The following is a 22506-nucleotide window of genomic DNA, read 5'->3' on the forward strand; positions in this document are numbered from 1 at the left end:
CGAGACCCCTGGTGTGAGCCTCTCCAGCCCAGCAGGGAGCTCCCTGGGCAGTTGACCGATGGCAGCTCGGCTCTCTGCATCCCATCCCCTCCCAGCTGCCGCCCTGGATCCGCAATCAGAGTCTGACTCCAGCCCAGATCAATTCTACCTTCTACAAGATCAATAGCTCTTAGCACCCTCAGCCAGGTCTTCTCTGCTCCAATAGTGAGAATCTCTAACTTTGTGCCAGAGTCAAGCTACTGCTCAGAAGTGACCCCACACACACGGGCCTTGTTTTCTCATGAGTTGTATTTTTCGTGTTTTCTTTCTTTTTTAAAAAAAATTTTTCATTTATTTATTTGGCTCCACTAGGTTTTAGTTGAGGCATGTGGGGTCTAGTTCCCTGACCAGGGATCGAACCTGGGCCTCCTGCACTGGGAGCATGGAGTCTTAGCTACTGGACCACCAGGGAAGTCCCAGGGGTTGTTTTTCCTTGTTTTCGTATCTACAGAGATTTTCCCAAAAGCCTCAGGCCCACCTGAAACACTCTGGGGGATGGTCCTGCTGGATTTGACCCACTGTCTCCGGAAGGGGGAGGCAGATGGGGTCCAGTGAGCCTGGGCCGTGATGATGCCTGGGGGCTCGTCCCCGGCGGCTTACAGCCCCCCAGGGCTGTCTTCTCTCCGTTAGATCACGGTCACCGTCTGTCCTGCCCGCAGTGTGGGGCTGCAGGGCGGAGGGATCTGGGGTGAGTGCAGTGAAGTCAACAGTTCCAGTCGCTAGAGATCAGAGCCGGGTCGGAGTGAGTTGAGGGAGGGAGGGAGTCGGCAGGGAGTCAACGAGAGCAGGAAGAGGAAGGATCCAGAGTGAGGCTGGGGGAATGAGGAGGGAGTGGTCTCGAGCTCTGACTCCGGGCTAGCGCCCTTAAGGGGGTTCAAAGCTGGGTGAACAGTTCTGGGTGAATGCAAAGAGTATTGATTTACGAGATGGTTCACCAAAGTATAGCACGGGTGCATGCGTGTGTCAGACCCACGAAGCAGATGGGAACCTTGTTTCAAAATGCACATTTCAGACCACACTGGTAACAATGGGTGCAGCGTGGACCGCCCCCCTTACCCTCCAGGTGATTGTGTCCTGCGGGCCGTGGGCCATTTCCCGAGACACACTGAATTAGGGGCCAAGGGCGCCCTGGAAGGAGGATTCCATAACAGCCTCCCAGGGGATTCCTTCGCAGGTCCCGTCTCTTTCAAAGAAAAAGGATAAGTGTAAACACATGTAGCTTCACCCCCACCCCCGAAACCAGTGTTGCGGATGAAAACTCAAGGAGGCTGTTCGATGACTCTTCGGAGGACTCCCACTGGTGTGAGTCAGATAAAATACAATCAGTGACAGAAGCAAGATTCGAGATGATTTGCTCAGGCTGGAATGTTGGACCAAAACCAACCAGATGAAATTTCACGGAGATGGATTTAGAGTTCTGCTTTTGGTTAAAACAAAATAAAAGTCAGTACAGCACTAGAGGAAGGAGGAGCACCTGGGCTTCCCAGCGGTCTCTGGGGAGAAATCCAGGGGTGTTTGTGGACCACAGGGTCAGTGGCAAGGAGGGAGGCCCCCGGGGCATTAGCCCCAAGCTCGGAGCTGGAGGGACCGCCTGGGCTTGGGAGCGCCACTCAGAGCACTAACCAACCAGATGAGTTGAACCAGATGTAGACCAGGGTCTGGAGGACACGCTTGACTGGAAGAGTGATAAGGAGGGTGATACGGAGCCCCATTCAGATGTCCAGCAGGTCATCTTGCCGAATTGAAGGCTTGTCCCAGGCTGACTCCGAGGACAGCCAGAAATCAGTGGGTGTGTGGTTTTAAGAAGGGACTTTCTGGATCCCTGGTGTTCCATAGTGAAGAATCCGCCTGCCGACGTGGGGGACATGGGTTCCATCCCTGATCCAGGGAGATCCCACCTGCTGCAGGGCAGCTATGCCTGTGCACCACCGGAAAGACAGGCACGACATCACTGCAAATGGTAGGACTTTTTAGAAGCCAGAACTTTTCAGTAAGATGGGCAGCGTTGGGGGCGGGTGGGGAAAGGATAGAGAACGGAGGGGAGTCCCCAACACTAAGAGGATTTCGGAGAGGCAGGTGTGATTTCACGAGACTTCAGTGGTCCCAAAGCCCACGTGTGTCCGAGTCCCCTGAGGAGCCTGAAAGATACGGATTCCTGAGCCCTTCCCTGACTTACTGCCAGCATCAGAATCCCTGGGGCCCAGCCAGCAAAATCTTCCACCCTTCGGAGCCCCAGGATAGAGAACGGGAATGTTTTCCCTTGGGCTAAACGAAACGTGCTGTAAGACTAGTCGGTCAGGCCAGGGCCCACTGGCCCAGAGCCTTCCCCTCATCGCCTGGCCAGCACACTTGCCAGAAGTTTAGACCACCCCTTCTTCCCTACCCCCAGGAAAGAGTCCTTCAGCTGAAGTCAAACACCCGCTCTAATGGATGCTTAGAGCCTCTTGCATCATAATTGCCAAGACCTAGTGATGCTGGGAAAGACTGAGGGCAGGAGGAGAAGAGGGCGGCAGAGGATGAGATGGTTGGATGGCATCACGGACTCAATGGATATGAATCTGAGCAAACTCTGGGAGATAGTGAAGGACGGGGAAGCCTGGCGTGCTGCAGTCCATGGGGTCACACAGAGTCAGACATGACTTGGCAACTGAACAACACCAGTAAAAGCAACCAAGATACCCTTTGGGAGGTGAACGGCTACACTGTTTTCATTCAAACAATGGGTTATTATTCAGCTCTCAAAGAAAAATGAGCTATCAAGCCACGAAAGGACGTGGAGGAGCCTTAAATGCGTATGAACAGGCTGCATACTGTATGATTCCAAGCATATGACGTTTTGGAAAAGGCAGAACTTATGGGAACGGTGAACACGTGAATGGTTGCCAGGGTTTGGGGGTGGGGGAGGATTAGAAGGCAGAGCACAGAGGATTTTGAGGGCCGTGGAACCACCCCCTGTGATGCTATAATGGCAAACACGTGTCCTTATACTTCTGTTCAAACACGGGAGACTCTACGGCACCAGGAGCGACCCAAACGCGAACTGTGGACTTGGTGGCAGTGGTTTGTCCTCATAGGTTCATCCGTTGTCACATTCTGGTGGGGGCTGAGGACGGTGGGGAGTCTGTGTGAGTGAGGGGCCAGACCACGGGGACTTCCATATGCTTTCCATTCACGTTCACTGTGCGGTTAAAACGGCACTAAAAAATAGTGTCCTGGAAAAAACCGTCTCCTCCGGGTGTCGCCTCTAACTTTGGGGTCTCGCCCACAGCGCTGCGGTGGGCGTGGGTTTCTATGGAAACAGCGAGGCCAACGACGGGGTGTACCAGCTGCTCTACGCCCTGGACAACGCCAACCACACCTTCTCCGGGATCGATGTGCTGGTAAGGTCCTGGGCAGCCAGGCGCGGCCCGAGAGGTCAGCCTGGTCCCCACAGACGCCCCGGTCAGATCTGGCCAGCTTGGCTCCAAGGGGATTGGACGCCCCTTGGGGCTGCCACTTGGTCCCACCAGGAGCAGACAGGCCATTTCGGCTCCCCAGGCAGGGGTGGGGGTGAGGACCCAAGGAGAAAGGCGGATGGGGCCTGGGGGCGCGGGATCGAATCCTACCCACCTTTAGGAGACTTGTGCCCAAGAGGATCTTGAATGTAGAAGATCAGCCCCGGCCCACCCAACACACACACACACAGTGGTTTTTATTTGCTTATTTATTTTTGGCTACGCTGGGTCTTTGTTGCTGCACGGGCTTTCCTCCGGCTGCAGTGAGTGGGTTTCTCTCTTGCGGTATCTTCGCTTGTTGCAGAGCGTGGACTCCAGGGCCCACGGGCTTCATTCAGTAGCTACAGCTCCCGGGCCCTGGAGGGCCGGCTCAGTAGTTGTGGCGCTCCGGCTTACTTGCTCTGTAGCACGTGGGATCTTCCCGACCCAGGGATCAAGGGACTGGGAGATCGTGTCCCCGGCCTCGGCAGGCGGCCCCGTCCCCACTGAGCCCCCAGGGAAGCCCCCCACGGTGTTTTCTGCGTTCACTCTCAGCGCTGAGTACAGAGCGCTGTGGGTCGGGTCTAGGAGATGTCAAGGGGAAAACTCTTCAAAACCAAGTGCAGAGCCCCCAAAGCCAGCACGGTGTGCTCCGGTCTCTGGTTTCCAGGCGCAGTGGCTCCAGCTGGGGACTCAGGGTGAACGACATGCCGGAGGAGAGGTGGGATTTTTAGCACAAGGCAGAGGTCCACTTGCTGAGCCTCTGGGCACGGAGGCGGGGTCTTCTGAAAACACAGCCCTTGGCCCCCCTGCTTGTCACGTTCATGCGCCAGGTCTCTCCAGCTGATTTCCCAGCAGCCCCAGTGTCCCAGGAGCCAGGCTCTGGAGCAGTTTTCAGAAACGCCAGTCGCTGTACGTCCACCCTGGGCCAGGTCCCCAGCAGAGGGGTGACCTCAGCCAATGGCCGACTGTGTCCGGCGGCCTGAGCCACACAATCCAGCCCCAACCGGAGCATGTGGACTTCATCCCAGTGCTGCTGGAAGAGGATTCTGGAAGAGGGACTCGACCCCATCGCACCCCCACTCCCTTAAGCTCCTCTAAGGCCTTAATCCCCCAGCCCTCCCGGGACAAGCTCCCTTAAAGAGACAGTTGTGCTGGCCCTCGGGTGGGGTGGCTGGCTGCTGGCTGCCCTGGCTTTGGCCTCAGATAATCCTCCTGGGAAGCCAAGGGCCACAGGCCAGACCAGGGGCCCCGCTCTCCTGCCCCATTCCTTGTGTCTGCTGGGACCCATCCCTGGGGACCAGGAGCTAGCTATCTGGACCCTGGGCTGGGGCAGCTGTAACGGGGCAAGAGTGTGGTGGGGTGGAGAAGCTGGCAGGCCGAACACAGGCTGACCAGCACAGGGGGCCCTAGGCACGCCCTGGCCTGGGGCGGGGCTCACTCCCTGGGGCCCCCACCCTCACTTCTGCCCCGGTGTGGAAGAGGCTTCACCCACCAGCACCAGAACCCCGGGGGGAAGGACTCACCCTCCAAAGGAGAATCTCTGGGGAAGCCCCGGAGCCATGCCCTTCACTGTCTGACCTGTGACCATTGTAAGAATGGCCTGTGGCTCCCCCAGGGACCGAGGAAGAAAGTCCCTGAGCCATCCTGATGGGAAAACTCAAATTCTTCATGTCTTTATCGCCCAGAGATGAGCTGGGACCGGGACCTCCAGGCTGGGCCCCTCGCCCCACGCCAAGAGTGCCCCAGGGCCGGGGACACTGCCTGGAGAGGCAGCCCCTGTGCTGGGCCTCCAGGGCTGGTTTTGACCTTGGGGTGGGCTCCCAGGACCCCTAGTCCCAAGGCTCCGGGGAGACAGCAGATCTTAGTGGGCCCCCAGATCTGAGAGGTGAAGGCCAAATATCAGATGAGTGATGGCTGATGAGATGATGCCTGTGAAAATGCCTGGTTATCTACAAAGAACTCCCCAAATGTTGGTGGGGGAGCTGCTAATGATGCTATTATTATAATTACTATAATAATATGTATTACTATTATTACCTTGGAAGAGTGGAAGCTTTGATTGGGGGCCGGGGGCGGGGTACTCAGGAGACAGGTCAGGCAACTCAGACCTGGGCCAGAGCAAGATGGGCCCTGCCAGGCTCCCCTTCCTGGAGCAGGAGCCCCAGGTGTGCACCCTCCCAGCCTGAGGGAGCCCTGTGCCACGGCTGGCAGCAGGGTCCTGAGTCAGCTGCACATACTGATTTGGGGGGTCAGAAAGGGTCACTAGGGATGCCTTGGGTGGATCCTTTCTCTGGATCCAGTGACCCCATCTGGACCTCACCCAGGGCACCTGCACGCCTCTAACCCGTTGCTGCTCAGTCGCTCAGTCATGTCTGAGTCTTTGTGACCCTGTGGACGGCAGCCCGCCAGGTTCCTCTGTCCATGGGATTCTTCAGGCAAGAATACTGGAGTGGGTTGACATGCCCTCCTCCAGGGGATCTTCCTGACCCAGGGATCGAACCCTCATCTCCCGGGTATCCTGCATAGCACTTCATTACCATCAGGGAAGCCCACTGGGATCTCAGCTTAAAACCGCAGCCCGGGACTCTACCCCTCTGGGAGCTCGGCTGGCTCGGGTTTGAGCTGGCAGCTGGCCTGTGGGCATGCCTTTGGGTGAAGGAACTGGGCACAGGGAGGTGCTATGGCTGCCCCAGAGTGGGGAGCTGGCACATTTCAGAACCCAGTACTGGAGCCCAGGGGTCTGGTCTCAGCCCTTCCCCTCCATGCTCTGAGATGCGGGCCCTGCCCCCAGCCTGCCTAGGCTCCACCACTTCACCTCCTTCCTCTCTGAAAAGGAGCTTCCTCCCAGTCAGAGATTTTCCAACTTGAGCTTGAATCAGAATCCCCTGGAGGGCTTGACAGACACAGATGGCGGGCCCTCCCCCCTCCCCAGACTCTCCGCCGAGAATCTGCATTGAGAATTTGTTCCCAGCTGATGATGCGAGGCCACTGATCCAGGGGCCGCAGCTGGAGAATGCCTGCTCCATCCTCCAGGGTAACAGCTTCCTCTACCTGCTAGCTTGCCCCTGATTTCGCCCCAACTTGGGGAGCTGAGGCAGCCCCCTTGATCTGAAGAGTGTCTCTTCCCCGTGGGAGCGCCTGTGCCATCTCTGAGTGTCCCCCACCCGTCTCCCTTCTGGGAGCTCTGGGATGAACCGCTAAGGACTGGGGGCAGAATGGGGAAGGGGCAGGTGTAAGTGGGTCAGCGCTGTAACTTTAATTTTTTTCTGTTTTGTTTGGTTTCCTGTGGGAAGACATCAGGAGGAAAAGAAGGCCTGGCAGATGTTTGCAGGCTTGTGTGTGTGTGCGTTGTTTTTTTTTTTTTTCAAGGAGGCATTTAAGAAGTAGAGAAGTGAAACATTTTAGAGCTACAGAAGGGGAAAGAAGTGATCTTACAGGAAAAGTTTACAGAGCATTTTTAACAGCCTTGTGGTCTAAAGTGAGTTAGGCTTCATAGAGGAACATGGAAACATCACAGAGAGCGGGTTTTGCTGCCGGCGTTAACGTTTATGAAGACTGCCTTTGGATCAGTGGCTGCAGAGCACTTGTCCGGTGACCTTACTGAACTGAAAAGGAGCGCTGATCCGGGTGAGGGTCAGCTGCTGGATTTACTAACGCGTGTGCCCGGCATCTCTGCGCTTTGGCATCTCGTGGCCGTTAACCAGCTTGTAAGGACCAGGAGCAAGCCAGAAAAGGGAATAAGCTGCTGACGCTGGAAGAAGCAAAATGCAACAAAGGCGGCCATTCTCTTTTGTGGAACCAGGAACTCCCAGCACAGCACAGATGTGAAAGGCCCTGGAGTTGCTGTCCAGCCCCTCTAACACCCAGAAATAGCGTTTGCTGCCAGGAGTGGGGTCTAATCGTCTCTCCGTGCAGCTCTCACCCTGGGAAGTTTCTAAACATTCTTCTGGGTCCTTTTGTTTTCTTGTTTGTTTTTTTGGCCCCACTGCAAAGCTTACAGGATCTTAGTTCCCCAACCAGGGATTGAGCCCATGCCCTCAGCAGTGAAAGTGCCGGGCCCTGACCACTGGACCTCTAGGGAATTCCCACTCTGAGTCATTTTCCTCTTCCTTGCAGACCTGGGGAGCTGAAGGCTGCCTGGACGATTAGCACACACTCCCCGTTTCTAGTCAGTTGTGCTTGTTGGTGAAACGTGACCGTTTCAGAGCCACCAAGCCCTTCCTCCCCTCTTGCCGACACCCAGGCTCAGAGCAGGATTGGGGGGAAGGTGCTTGGAATTCTTGGGCTGGGTCTCAGGGCCCTGCCAGGACCCTACATCTGGGCTGTTGAGAAGCATCTTTCCAATTCTTGTGGTCCTTGTTTGCAAGCCCAGGACAGTCACTGCCATTGACCATCCTCTCTACTTCTGAGCAGAGAGATGCTTCCTTCAAGGTCTGCTCAACTCCACTCAGGGCAGACGTGGGGGGCCAGAAGGGTGGTGAGCACAGAGAAGGCACCAGTTTCCTCCTCCCATCACGTGCGTGTCCTGGCAGCATCGGATCTGCCTGTATCATTTCAAAGTCCCATTGTTATGAACTCGGGTTCAGGACACTGAGCTGTCGCTCGCTCTACAACAAAGCCTTTCTCTTGTGAGATGCTAAGAAAGCCTATTGTGGGAACCAAAGGTCAGGTAGCAACGGAGGGATTCTTTGGTTTAAACGTTTTATTCCTCACCCTCAACAAGAATTCATCGTCCAAAATGTTTAAACTTGGAAGAAAATCTTCAAGGAAGAAAAATGGCTTCTCTTGTTTATTTCCCCATCTGGGTCTGTCTTCCTAGGAAGGCACTGGGTCTTGGAGGCCGGGTCCTGGTTAGGACTAGATCAGGCCTGTGCCCCTGATGGAGGGACCCTCGGGCTGGGTGGGTAAGGGAGGCTCTGCCATCCATTCTCCACCTGGACCGCAGCCTCATGACTTCAGGACTGGCGGTGCCTGTGGAGCACTCATTTAAGGCCAAGTTCTTCCCCTCCAGTTTGAATCAGACAGTGTACCCCCTCCGGCTTCCTCCCCACCGAGGTCAGACTCTCAAGCCCCGCCCCTCCACAGGTGTCAGGAACCACCCAGAAGATGAAGGTGGACCTGGAGCAGCACCTCGCCCGCCTGGGTGAGATCTTCGCCACCCGGGGCGATTATCTCCAGACGCTGAAGTTCTTACAGCAGACGGCGGGCAGCATCATTGCCCAGATGGCAGGGGTGCCCGTGTGGACGGAGGTCACTGAGGAACTGACCGAACTGGCCAACCAGACCAGCTTTGTGGAGTACTACAGGTGAGGGGCCCCGGGGAGGGGGCCACCCCAGCTCCCTTCAGCAGAGTCAGTATCTTGGGCTCCAGCAGGGAAGTGCCACCGCAAGGTCTCACTAAGCCATTGTCTGAAATCAGAGGACACGAGAGCTTGTGGAGGCAGGGAGTGCAGCCAACTTATACACGCAGGCACTGAACCCCCCGGAGGGACGGTGAGGAGCCAAGATCTCAGGCTCCACCTGGCCACCCACCCAGCGCACAGCAGGGAGCTCTTCCAGGACCAGCATCCTCAGGGCTGAGTGAAGTGCAGTTGGTTTACGGGTTCCTCTCCTTCTCGGATTGAGGGGCCCGGGCTCCTTGCACCTGCAGACCCAGCCCCAGAGGAGCGAGGGGTCGGGGAGATGGCAGCCCCCTTGGCAGCACAGAGCCTTGCCCGATGGCATCTGCTTAGCAAGCTCAGAGATGCCCCCCAGCCTCAGAGATGCCCAAAAGCGGAGTGATAGGGGCTGCCGGGCACCACCCCACCTTTGCCATATCAGGTATGCAGACTCACTCCTGCGTCCTCAGACCTTTGGGGTTTCATTTACGTCTCCCCTGCCTCCCCATCACCCGAACCCCATCCCAGGTGAAGGCGGTGGACACAGGCCAGCTGACCAGGGATCGGCTGCCCTCCGTCCACACGGAGGGTCTGGGGAAGGTCACTCGGAACAACCAAGAAAGGCGGCGGCAGTCCAGATTGGAGGGCTCCCAGCAGAGGGGTGACATGCACGCACGGCGTACACACCCTTGTGCATCAGGGCAGAGCGCCTGGCTCAGAGGGGCGCGGGGGATGCAGGAGCCCTGGGAGCAAACATCTATCCTTTGGATGCCCCTCGCCCGCCCCAGTTTCTTGCCTCTGCTTCAAGCCACCGTCAAAAGGTCACAGTCTCCACCACAACATTGCACAATTTACTCTGAATTCATTTCCGCTTTCTGAGAAAGCCCCACTCCAGGCTGAGCTAATACTGACCCAGAGAACATGCCCCTGGTGGCCTCTGGACCTCCTCATCCAGGGTGCTCCATTCCCTGGGGTAAGAGATGGCCAGGCCCTGACCAGAGGAAGCTCAGGAGGCCCCCGGCTCTGGACAGTGCTCTGCGTCCCTCCCCTGCCTGCCCATCCAGCCCCCGCCCTCCCAGACGTCACCCAGATTTTTCTTCTCTTGGTTTTTTTTTTGCTCGTGTGTCCCAAGTAACCAAAAGGAAACTGCTGACTCTAAGGACTAGCTGTGACCTGTGACCCAAAACAGTGGCATCTGATTAGTCCCATGACACGAGGGACAGTCACTGCCTGAGCCTCCGAAACCTTTTTATCATGTGAAGTGGTGTCCGTTTCGACCCTGCCGCTCTCCCTGAATGGACCTAGCCTGGTCCGTATGTGAGCACTGCACTCGTGTGTGCTCCGTCGTGTCCAACTCTTTGCCACCCCACGGCCTATAGCCCGCCAGGCTCCTCTCTCCGTGGAGTTTCCCAGGCAAGAATCCTGGAGTGGGGTGCCATTTCCTTCTCCAGGGAATCTTCCTGACCCAGAGATCGAAGCCGGGTCTCCTGCTTGGCAGGCAGATTCTTTACCACTGCACCATCGGGGCAGCCCTAAAAGGAACCAGGCTCCTTTGGAAAAATGTCTGATTCCAGGTTTGGGTAGGGACCGTACCCGATGAGTGTGGACCAAACTCTCATACCAGAAAGTACAATTAAGACAAAAAAAAGCCATCCAGAAGGGACTCACACAGGCTCTTGCCTCTCCTGCATTGGCCAGTGAATTCTTTATCACTGAGGCACCTGGGAAGCCTTGTGTACTGAAGGGCTTAAGTTGGGCATTTTGAGAATGACCTTGGTAAAATAAGTCAGAACATAAGCATCAAAAGGGCTTACTTTTTCAGATGATTTTATAAAAGCTTGGGGTAAGGCATGACAGCTGTATGGTACCCGTCTCAGTGAGGGTGATGGAGAGGGCCTCCTGGAACCCCTTCCCCAAATTCTTCCCCTCGCTCAGGGCTGCTTCACGGTGGGCACCCGTGGCTCCGGAGCGCTGCTGACGTTCTGTCCCTTCCCCTCATCTGCCATTTGTTCCCTCCTCTCGAATGAGCCGCCCTGGCACAAAAGCCTCGTTTAATTCTTCATGAGCTCACCAGCCCCAGGGCCCGGGTCTCCTTGGGACCAGCCTCCCCACCTTTGCTTTCCGGATGGTGCTGGAGCCCAGCCACCCAGCTGAGCAAATTCTTCTTAGTACTTTTACACAAGTCCTGGCTACGTGTTAGAGGCAATTAAAAGCCCAGAGACTGCTCTCCAGAGGTTTCCAAAGGGTGTAACAGAGCTAGCGCATCCACGCCGGATGTGGGAGGAGCCGTGGCTGCAGGGGCCTGCGTGGCTCCTGGGAGAGCCGAGTTCTTGCTTAGAAACTCATCCCCATGTCAGCAGCCAGCTCCTCTGGGGAAGCGCATCCGCCTTGCAGAGCTGTTTCCAGGAAACTTTTATAACGCGCGGAGGCGGGGATGCCGAGCGAGCAGGCTGAAACATAAATGAAGAGCTCCATGATCGTGGAGCTTCATGATCGTGGAGCTTCGACTCGGTCCTACCTCGATTTCCTGTCAGTGTGCCGAGTAGGAGAGAGACGGGCAACAAGAAAACTTCAGCTGTGAAATGGGAAGCCAGGATTTTGAGGGGCTCCCAGTGGCTGGCCCTGTCTCTTGCAAGAAGGCTCGGAGAGTCTGGAATCCCTGGGCCAGCCTCTTTTCCCCCTGGCCTTGGTTTTCCAATCTGTAGAATGGGATTCTAGCACTCGATGGTCCCAAGGTTCTTTTTATCTATTTAATTTTTGCCTGCACTGGGTCTTCCTTGCTGGGCTTGGACTTTCCTCTCGTTGTGAAGAACGGGAGCTACTCTTCGTTGCGGGGCGCCATCGTTAAAGATGCGGGCCTCTTAGGAGCTTTCTTAGATCCGTGGCTATGACCCATCATAGCTATGATCCGTGGCATAGATCCGTCAGACCTCGCCTGGTCTGACTCTGTGTGTGCCTTTTAGAAGCAACGGGAACCAGGGTCCAAATGCATGCCTCCCAGGAGGCTGCCGAGAGATGGTTTAGACCTGCTCTGCCCATGGCGTGGCCACTGGTCACGAGTGGCTGTTGGAACAAAGGGTATGAGGGGCTTCCCTGGCGTCCAGTGGTTCAGACTCTGCACTTTTGCTGCAGGGGGTGCGGGTTCAATCCCTGGTTGAGGAAGATCCCGCATGGCCCACAGCCAAAAAAAAGTAAACGAAAGGGTGGGTACATGTATGTGTATATATGAATTACTTTACTGTACACCAGAAACTATCACATCATTGTAAATCAGCTACACTCCCATATAAAGTACAAATTAAATTTAAAAAATAAGATAAAAGATATATATTGTACAACATGAGGAGTATAGCCAATATTTTTATAATAACTATAGATGGAGTATAACCTTTAAAAATTATGAGTCATATATTGTACCCTGGAGAAGGGATAGGTACCCACTCCAGTATTTTAGGGCTTCCCTTGTGGCTCAGCTGGTAAAGAATCCATCTGCAATGTGGGAGACCTGGGTTCAATCCCTGGGTTGGGAAGATCCCCTGGAGAAGGGAACAGCTACCCACTCCAGTATTCTGGCCTGGAGAATTCCATGGACTGAATAGTCCATGGGATCGCAAAGAGTCAGACGCGACTGAGCAACTTTCAAAAAAATATATACATAGTACACCTGTAACTTACATAATATTGTATAGCAACTATACTTCAATTCTAAAAAAAAAAAAAAAGAAAGAAGAAAAAGTAAATGAAGGGAGAAATTCATTTCCTCGGTTGTATCAGCCACGTTCTCAGCCACACATAGGTAGCGACGGAGAGTGGTCAGTGCGTAGTGGTCCGTGTCCATCGCTGCAGAAAGTTCTAGGAGACAGTGCTGGTTCAGACACTCAGCCAGGGGAGGGAGGGTGACTCCTTCGTCCAAGCACAGGCCGGGGTGCAGCCTCCGGACCCCCAAGGGCTGTCCACCATGCACACTGGCTTCATGCTGTCCGGGGCCGGGCTGGCCCCTGGGCTCATCAGCTTAGCCGCCGGCTACGGGCAGTTTGTCCTGCGAACAGTCCAACGGGCCAGGGGCCCCGGGTGGGCAGCTCTTCCCTGACTGCCCCTCCCGCCCTGCCCAGGTGGCTCTCCTACCTCCTGCTGTTCGTCTTGGACCTGGTCCTCTGCCTCCTGGCCTGCCTGGGTCTGGCCAAGCGCTCCAGGTGCCTCCTGGTCTCGTGAGTAGCCTGCCTCTGGGTCTGGGGGAAGAGCTGGCCAAGCGTGGGGAGTGACGGTGCCGCCGTCCAGAGGGATGAGGGCCTGGGGGGCCGGGGGCATGTGGCAGCAGGGGCAGCCTGATGCCACCTCCCTCCCCCTTCTCAGCACCCGGCCCGGGGCTGGGTGGGGGCAACAGCCACCATCCTGCTGTCTGGACACCAAGCCAGGGGTGGGCTTTCCCCGCTCCCAGCCCTGCCTCCTAGGCCTGACTGTCCCGCAGCTGAGCCGTTAGAGCCGCTCAGCTCGCGCCCTTGCTGCCGTCTCCTCCCTTGGGGACCTGTGCCCCGGGCATCGGTCCATATCCCTCTGCCAGCAGTTAGGGCTCAGGCTGGGGCTGCCCTCGGGGCCACTGAGGGAGTCTGGAGGGCCAGGGGAACAAGGTCATAGCTGAAAGGAAGGGCCCCAAAGGCTGGGGGGCGGGCAGCCACCAAGGGACCCCCACCTGCCGGCCTCTGCCGGGACCCCACTGGCGGCTGCTTCTCCTCTAGGATGCTCTGCTGCGGGGTGCTGGCCCTGCTCTTCAGCTGGACGTCCCTGGCTGCTGACACTGCCGCGGCCGTGGTGAGTTGGGGGCCGTGGGGGTGCCGGTGGTCCGCCCGGCTGGTCTTTGGTCTGATGGTGTGTGGATGTGTGCCGCCCAGCGTCCCCAGGGCAGGGCCAGCTTCTGCTCTCAGTCCCTAACCAAGAATCCGAGAATCTGGGAACTAAAGGGGCTTGGCTCATCCCTTTTGATGGGGACACAGGCCCTGGGAAAGGAAGAGGCTTGCCCCGGGGTCATGAGCCGTTTGAGGACAGAGCCAAGATAAGAGGCCTGAAGCCTGATCCTTTACCCACCTGCCATGGCCTGTGCGGCCGGGCACCGGGGACCAGGTGCCTCTTCTGGGTGTGAAGAGCTGAGCCCAGCTGGTGGGGCTGGGCAGGGCTTGAACCCCATTCTGGCAGCGCCCTCAGGCTTCAGCACGCACTCCCGGGCCCTCCTCCCCAGCGTCCAGAAAGCAGAAGGTGGCCTCCCATCCATTGCGCTTGGACTCACACAGACTGTCCGATTCACAGTGGTGTGTTTCCATTTGTGGTACCTTGAAATGTTAAAAAAAAAACAAAAACAAAAAACAGACACACACGCAAGGTGTCAGGAGCGTGGGCGGGAAGCCAGCTAGGCAGGTACGCTTGGTCTCTGGTGCACCGAACACTCCAGAGGAGCTGTGTGCACAGCGTTCATTCATTCATTCAGCGTTCGGCTACGTGGCTCTCAGGGGCGTGCGTGCCTGGAGATGCAGGAACCAAAAGAACGGGACATTTCCTCTTAAGTTTCAGCTCATAGGCAGATCATCACAGCCCCATGTGGATCGACATAATGGTGGTACAGGCTGCGTGTCTGTGTGTGTATGTTTGTGACAGAGGGGCAGATTTATGGGGATTTCAGAGAACCCCTTAGCTCACCTAAGGGCCACAGAGCAAACCTGTGACCTGCATCCATTCTGCCCTTTTGATCCAGGAGAAAAAAAAGAGGGGAGGGCTCACACAGGAACCCCTCTACCCAAACGCATGCCTGGCCCAGTGACGGGGGCCGGCTGGTGACCCTGGCCTTGGCCGGTGGGCCTCCACGATGCCCCCAGAATGCATGGACCCTGGTGCTGCTTGTCTGAGTAGCTCTGGGCAGAGCTTGTCCGGAAAGGGGAGGAGGTGGGCCTCTCCTGCTTTGTCCCCCCTCCCCACATCACACAGTGTCCACTTTGGACTGCCGAGGGAGCCCTGGGCAGGCAGGAGCCTATGAACCCAGGGCTGGGGCCCCTCCAGGTACAGGGAAGAGCAGAGTAGGAGAGCCCAAGTGAAAGTCTCTCAGTCGTGTCCAACTCTTTGCAACCCCATGGACTGTAGCCCGCCAGGTTCCTCTGTCCATGGGATTCTCCAGGCCAGAATACTGGAGTGGGTAGCCATTCCCTTCTCCAAGGGCTCTTCCCAACCCAGGGATTGAATCCAGGTCTCCCTCATTGCAGGATTCTTTACCATCTGAGCCACTGGGAGGGCCCAGGTCACAGTCAAAGGCATCCTGACGTCATCTGAAGCTAGGCGGGCTGAACAGGGTCCAGGGAGGGTGGCTGCTGGCTGAGGCCACACACACAGCTGCCTGGCAGAGAGCTGCTTCTCCGGGGACAAGAGTGGGCACAGAGAAGCTTGCACACAGCAGGCCCTCCCCCGGGCGCCTCCAGCTGGCCACCATGGGCACCCCTTTGGGAGCCAGCTCCTTCCCAGCAGGGTCTCCTCCCTCTCACCAGGCTTCTGTGTTCACAGCGACCAGAGGCGACTGCAGCTCCCAGCTGAGGGCCCCCCGGGCAGCCAGGGAGCTGCAGAGAAAGGCCATCTCCCTAATTCGATTAATCAGGCCCTTGTGTGAGAGAGGCCAAGGGTGAGGCGGTGAATGGGCCTTTGACGGGGCTGCGGCTCCTGCTGCATGTTAATAGGAAGTGGGGCAGAAGGAGCCAGGCCCTCCGAGGCTGTTGTGGGGAGCTTTTGTGCGGCCACTGCCCCTGCCCACCCAGCCTGTTTTTCTGGGGCTGCTCTTGTTTTTGTTTTTGAGAGCTGTGGGGCAGAGCGCCAACACTGTGGCCTCACCCTCTCCCTCCCCTGTCCCCCCAGAAAGGGTCTCCAGGAAGGAGCACTGCCCCCCAAGAACGTGCCAGGGGGCTTCCCTGGTGGTCCAGTGGCTGAGACTCCGAGCTCCCGGTGCAGGGGACCTGGGTTCGGTCCCTGGTCAGGGAACCAGAACCCACATGCCACAACTAAGCATTCCCAAGCCCCAGCTAAAGATCCCGCGAACCGCAACTGAGACTCCGCACAGTCAAATGAATATTTTTTAAAAAGAACATGATGAGGAGGCAGATGGGAGCCGGGGAACTGAGCCCTGCGTGCTCTATCACCCCGCTGTACAGTCCAGAGTGTGAGGCAGGGGTGAGGGGCAGAGAGGACAGACAGTGCCAAGGAGAAGGAGTGGGGAGAAGTGGCCTCTGGGAGAGGCTGGAGGGTCTCCCAGGTGCTCTGGCCACCGAGCGCTCCCCCTCCCCGGCAGGGGACCCCAGGAGCATTCCTGAAGTTCCCCAGGCCTCATTTCCTCCTGTAGGATGGGCAGAAGAGCGGCACTTTCTGTGAAGGCTTGTTGATGAGGGCGAGATGGGTTGGTGGACCCCTGGGAGGCATGTGGTCAGTGTCCGTTGGTTTGTTATTGTTGTTCAGTCGCTCAGTCGTGTCCAACCCTTTGTGACCCCATGGACTGCAGCATGCCAGGCCTCCCTGTTCCTCACCATCTCCCAGAGTTTGCCCAAGTTCATGTCCATTGAGTCGGTGATGCTATCCGACCGTCCCACCCTCTGCTGCCCTCTTCTCCTTTTGCCTTCAACGTTTCCCACTGGTCCGTTGGTTTTCTGCACGTTTATTCCCTTTCTGGCAGGGTCACGGGGTGACCTGAAAGGGGGGATCCCCCTTTACCCAGTGCCCGCTGCACGCCCGAGGCCAGACCTGCAGAGGGCCTGGCTCAGAGGGTGGCGTCCTTGCAGCCGCCTCTTCCAGGGCCCGGACCTGCCGCCACTCGGCCCCGGGGGGCCTTGGTGGGCCCCCAGCCAGGCCAGGCCGGGCGGCAGGGTCTGGGTCTCCCAGCGTGGCCACGGCAGAGCCTGGAGCCCGTGTCCCCTCTCAGTCCTGTGCTCTTCTTGACCTCCCTTCTTATCACAACAAGACCTGGACCCAAAAGCTCAGAGATGGATTCAGCAACTCTGTAACTCTTTAGGAAGACATTCTGGGGCAGGCTTCATAGATGGATACCTCCCAGAGTGGGGGCAGACTAGGTAACAAGAAGACAAAGAATAAAATAGAGATAGGCAAACAAGGCCGTGGTGCAAATAACTCTCCAAAATGTATCCCGTGGCAGCCCCTCGCCTCACCCGGGTCCCTCCCAGGAGAGGCATTCAGAAATCAGAGGTAACAGCACAGAGTGCATGCTGTCTGTCTGCAGTCACTTTTCTGAGTATGCTGCGTGGATTGATTCATTAGGTGAAGAGCATCTCTCTCTCCTGTGTGATTGATGAAGATGCTGAGACCCAGGCTAAGCCCTTGTCTCTAAAGTTAAAAGAGCCAGGCAGGGGCAAAGCCAGGACCCAGCCCAGGGAAGCTGGCCATTGACAGTTCTTGCCCAGCCGAGTCTGAGCCGCAGGGTCCCCATGCCTGAGCTCCTGGGAGTGTGTGACTTTCCTCCACCCCTCCCGTTTCTCCCCGGCTCAGGGCACCAGCGACTTCTGCGCAGCTCCGGACACCTTCATCCTGAACATCACAGAGGGCCACGTCCGCCGCGGTAAGGATCTCAGCTGCTGTTGTCAGAGCCGCCTGGGATGCTCGGTCCAGGCCCGCAGTCGGCCAGACTGTGCCCCTGAGAAAAAGTGAAAGCGTTAGTCGCTCAGTCGTGTCCGACTCTTTGGGACTCTGTAGCCCTCCAGACTCCTCTGTCCATGGGATTCTCCAGGCAGGAATACTGGAGTGGGTAGCCATTCCCTCCTCCAGGCGTCTTCCCGACCGAGGGGTCTCCCACGTTGCAGGAGAGCCTTTGCACGTTGCGGAGAGATTCTTTGCCGTCTGAGCCAGGGAGGCCCCAGGCGGTGCCCTTCTTTCCCTTTCAGCCCTGTAGTCACCCAGAGCCGCCCATCACGGTCCTTCAGGACCAACCGAACCAATGGGCCAGGTCTTAGAAGCTGCCTCCTTCGGGAGCTCGGGGACGGGCCTGGCCACGGAGGATGGATGAGCGCGGGTCACGTGTGAGCTCCTGCCTGACTCCAGTGTCTTTTCCTTGCAGAGGTGACCCAATACTACCTGTACTGCAGTCAGACCGCAAGCAGCCCCTTCCAGCAGGTACGGCTCCCCCGGTCCAGCCCTCACCCTGCCCCCAGCGCCCCCGTGTGGTCAGCCGCAGCACTGACCTGTAAGGTGGAGGTGCCTGGCTGTTCTTTGCTTCTCTGGGGTCCTCTGCAGGGGGCTCTGGGTCAGCTCCATCACCCTGGGTGCTGGTTTCCATGCAGAGGTTGTGCTTAAGTCTGGGGCGGGCCCCAGATTCTACATTTCTCACAAGCTCCCCGACCAGGCTGTCCCAGCAGGACACTTGGAGTAGCGGGAAGCAGGTGGACGGGGCGGCTCTAGGGAAGGCTGAGGGCTGAGGGGAAGACCTGCCTGCAGGAAGGGCCATCCCCGATCAGGGATGTGACTGCTGCTGCGGACGATCGGGGGGCTGCAGGGGAAGAGGCAGCGGGGGGCTCCTGGGAGTAAACCTCACGCGGGGCTGCGGTCTCTCCCGGTGCAGGCCCTGACCGTCTTCCAGCGCTCGCTGACCGCCATGCAGATCCAGGTAGCGGGACTGCTGCAGTTCGCCGTGCCCCGCTTCCCCACCGCAGAGGTGAGGCGGCCGGCCGTACCCTGGGGACCCGGGCCAGGGAAAGAAAGCGTGTCCCCTCCCTGTGCATCTAGCCCCTTGCTGTGGCTTTAAAGGCTTCTTTGCCAAAGCTGCCCTCTGCGGGTTTATCCCCAACCCTCCCTGCTGCCCGCGCTCACTCTCTGCCTCTCGGTCTGTCTGCATATCTGCCTCTTCCTGCTTCAGAAAGATCTGCTTGGAATCCAGCTCCTGCTGAACTCATCTGAGTCCGGCCTCCACCAGCTGACCGCCTTGTTGGACTGCCGGGGGCTGCACAAGGTGCGGGGTGGCCCTGGGGGGCAGGCGGAGGGTGGGGGGGGGGGCACCCCAGCAGGCCACATCATCCCAGGGAGAAGCCAGCAGAGGCTGGGAGAGTAATTGCCTGACTCAGGGAATGGGGTGGAAGAGTGCCTGGCTTCTAGATTCTCTCCGGTAGCTGAGACGGGGAGATGCAGAGAAAGGTACCAGGGGGTGGGGGTACGGAGAGTTGGATCTGTTTCGGGGCACCCTGAGCTACATGAGGAAGGCTGTTCCCTAGTGCACAGACCCCCAGCCATCTGGTCAACCCATCCAGTTCCTGAGTTGCAAGTGGACACCCCATTCTCATTGCCAGGGTCATCTCTAGGAATCTGCAATATCAGGCATCCATGCAGGGATGCATGTGAGCCCCTCCTCTCCTCCAAAGCAGGAAGCCAGTGTATGTTGACAAGCTCTCACATCCCACATGGATTTTGAGCGAACAGTCATGATAATGATCACGGCTGCAATTTACTGAGTCCCTGTCTTCCACCTTGTTCTGTACACTGTATATCTGATGTATCAGTTAGTCCTCACTGTTAAACTATGAAATACCTGATATTTCATGAGAAATGTTATAGATAGCAATTTGTGTGTGAATATAGATGGATGGATAGGTAGACATATAGATGGACAGATGTATATATCTTTATCTATAAAGTAGCTTACCGAAGGTTCCAGAGCTGTCGAGTCAAGGCCGTGGGTTTCCAACCCTGGCAGCCTGACTTGAGAGCTGAGAACAGGGGGTGGCCCCAGTACCCTTCCTCCCCCACCTCCACACCCCATCCCTCAGCGAGTGCTCATCACTGTACCCTCGGATCTACCCTGCTCCATCCACTCCTGTCCCCCCCGCAGCCCCCGCCTTGGTCCAAGCACCACCCTGCTCCCCTGGCTGACAGCCGTGGCCTCCTAACCGGTCCCCACTTTCTCCCACCCCCTTACCATTAATATATGGCAGCCAGAGCAGCCTTTTAAAAACCAAATTGGATCACAGCCTTCTGTCCCCAAACCCGCCCATGCCTTCCCATCACCTTGCGTTACATTCAAGCTCCTTGCCTGCCGTGCGAGGTCCAGCAAGACCTGGTGCCGTCTCGCGTGTCCTCAGCTGACCTCTGCCTCCTCCCTGAACACGCCGAGCTTGGCCCCTTTGCCTCAGAGGCTACAGGCTCGCTCTGCTTCCCTGCTCTCCTGGCCTCAGATTAAATGTCCTCTGCCCTCCGGCTCCCCCACCCGCAAGCTCATCATCTGTCCTGTTCCAAGCCCAGCACACAGTTTTTCAGCAAATGCGTGGAGAGAGAACCAAGAAGCGCCCCGTCGTGTCGGGGTCCCGAACATGGACCCTTCGTGGGTGTACACTGTGCCTGGGATGGGGGAGGGGAGGCAATCCCGGGTCCAGGCTGGGAGAGAGGGGCTTCCAGAGACCAGCTGGGACCCCCGGCAGTGCTGCTCTCCCCCTGCAGCTACGTGTCCCTCTTCCTCCTCCAGGACTATCTGGACGCCCTCGCCGGCATCTGCTACGACGGCCTCGAGGGCCTGCTGTACCTCGGCCTCTTCTCCCTCCTGGCTGCCCTGGCCTTTTCCATCATGATCTGCCTGGGGCCAGGGGCTTGGAAGCACTGTGCCACCAGGTGGGCTTCCTGGGGAAGGGGGCGGGAGGCTCTGCCCTCCGGCTGAGCTGAGAACTGATAACCTGGGGTGGGGAAGGGCAGCAAGGGGACCGGGCATTCAGCCCCAACAGGCTGGCTGGATTTCTGAGGCAGCGTCCCTGAAAGTCCAGGCAGGACCCCAGAAGGAGGTTGGAGGGGGCCAGAGCAGGGCCAAGGATGATGAGGGCATCGTGCCACAGCCTGGCCTCCTTAGCTTGTCCCCTCTTCCTCTGCAGGACTTTGCGGGATGATGCTGCTGCTGGGAGGGGTGCCCCCAGAATGCCAGAAGGAACAGATTGTAGCACTGATACCAGAGCCCTTATAGTCTCATGGAGGAGACAGACAAGATAGCATTTCAGTGTCTCGAGAGTAATCAGAAAAGGAGGCAGGGTAGGGAGGATCAGCGTGCAGGTGGTCAGCAGGGTGGGCTGCCTGGAGGAGGTGGGTGTGCAGTTCGGGACGGAGCAGAGTGATATGTATAAGGCGGAGCTGAAGACCATACTTTCAGAGAACCTCAAGGAGACACCTGCAGCCAGAGGGGGAGTCCTGGGAGGAAAGATTGGGAAGTGGGCCGGGACCCCACTGCCTGGCGCCCCTCCCCTGCCCCTCACGGCCGTGTCCTGCGTGTCATCCTAGGGACAGGGACTATGACGACATTGACGATGACGACCCCTTCAACCCCCAGGCCCGGCGCATCGCCACCCACAACCCGCCTCGGGGGCAGCTGCGCAGCTTCTGCAGCTACAGCAGCGGCCTGGGCAGCCAGGGCAGCCTGCACCCAGCCCAGACCATCTCCAACGCCCCCGTCTCGGAGTACATGTATGGCGGGGCTCCCGGGGCCTCCCCTCAACAGGCCGGGCTGGGGCAGCAGCGCTTTTCCTGGCCTTGGGGGAACTGGATCTGCAGGCGGGGGCATGTTTGGGTCCAGGGGGCCAGGGCGGGGGAGGAAGGCATCCGAAGCCAGCTGAGCCCCTGGCCGCAGCTGGGACGCCTGCGTGGCCACCCCCACCCCCCCCCCACCTCCGAGAGCATCTGCTTGAGGAAGGGCCACCGCAGGTCTCTGTTTTGCCTCAAGCCTGCAGGGCAGGTCGAGGGCCCGGGAAGCCGCGTCTCCCCTGGCCCCATCACCCGCTCCCTGCTGCTTCTCCTTCCCCTCTGTCTGTGGTCCGATTCCATCTCCCTTACGCAAACCCCCGGGACCCTCCTGCAGAAGTCCGGGCACACACCTGTGTCCCCGCCCTGAGCGCTCCTCGCCCTTCCCGGCCCCACAGGAACCAAGCCGCGCTGTTTGGTGGGAACCCACGCTACGAGAACGTGCCGCTCATCGGAAGAGGCTCCCCTCCACCCACGGTAAGCTGGGCTCCCCAGGCAAACGCACAAACCCTGCTGGGGAGGGGGCGCCGTTAAAGAGAAAACATCCTGGGGACCCAGTGAATCCCTCCCACAGAGGTAGAAAAGAACAAAACGGTTTTGTTATTGGATAAGCATTAGAGCAGACTGCCAGGACGTCCCTGGAGGTCCGGGGGTTAAGAGTCCGAGCTCCCACTGCAGAGGGTGCACTGAGATCCTGATGTCACATGGTACAGCCAAAAAAAAAAACCAGAAAGCAAACAAAAATCAGCCTGGCACTTAAAGAAAGGGGTCTGAGGCAAGGTTGGACGTCTGTGTTCTTGAGCCAGGTGTCTGTCGGGGAAGGAGCTGTCCCCTTCACTGGGCTGGGCGAGGCGTTTCACCCGCCCCATCCCAGTAGTTTGGAAGAAGCCATTCAGGTGGTGAACCTGGAGCCCTGGCGCCCCTAGGACACGAGACCCATGACGTAGACTTGGCTTTGAGAACCATCTCAGGGTGTCCAGTGAGTGCTCTTAGTGAAAAGCACAGCGCTGGACCCAGGAAAGAGAGCGGGGGACCCAGCCCTCTTCAGGAAGTGGATGATTCGCAGGGGGAGACTCAGAAAGCTGCTGTAATAAGTGCCGTAG

The 22506-nt window shown here is 57.8% G+C and overlaps 1 protein-coding gene across 1 annotated transcript in view; it reads left to right on the plus strand.

Moving 5' to 3' along the window:
- The window catches only part of TTYH2 (tweety family member 2), a gene marked incomplete at its 3' end in the record, with an annotated part of 30815 nt that extends 8935 nt beyond the window's left edge, over window positions 1–21880 (plus strand). The window contains 11 exon segments of the mRNA XM_045164734.1: window positions 3308–3419; window positions 8601–8821; window positions 13006–13101; window positions 13630–13702; window positions 17414–17483; window positions 17979–18034; window positions 18480–18572; window positions 18774–18866; window positions 20370–20512; window positions 21167–21349; window positions 21802–21880. Coding sequence (XP_045020669.1) covers window positions 3308–3419; window positions 8601–8821; window positions 13006–13101; window positions 13630–13702; window positions 17414–17483; window positions 17979–18034; window positions 18480–18572; window positions 18774–18866; window positions 20370–20512; window positions 21167–21349; window positions 21802–21880 — 1219 coding nt within the window.
- Between the last annotated feature and the right edge of the window lie 626 nt (window positions 21881–22506).

Source organism: Bubalus bubalis, chromosome 3, assembly GCF_019923935.1.
Source record: "Bubalus bubalis isolate 160015118507 breed Murrah chromosome 3, NDDB_SH_1, whole genome shotgun sequence".
Lineage (NCBI taxonomy): Eukaryota > Metazoa > Chordata > Mammalia > Artiodactyla > Bovidae > Bubalus > Bubalus bubalis.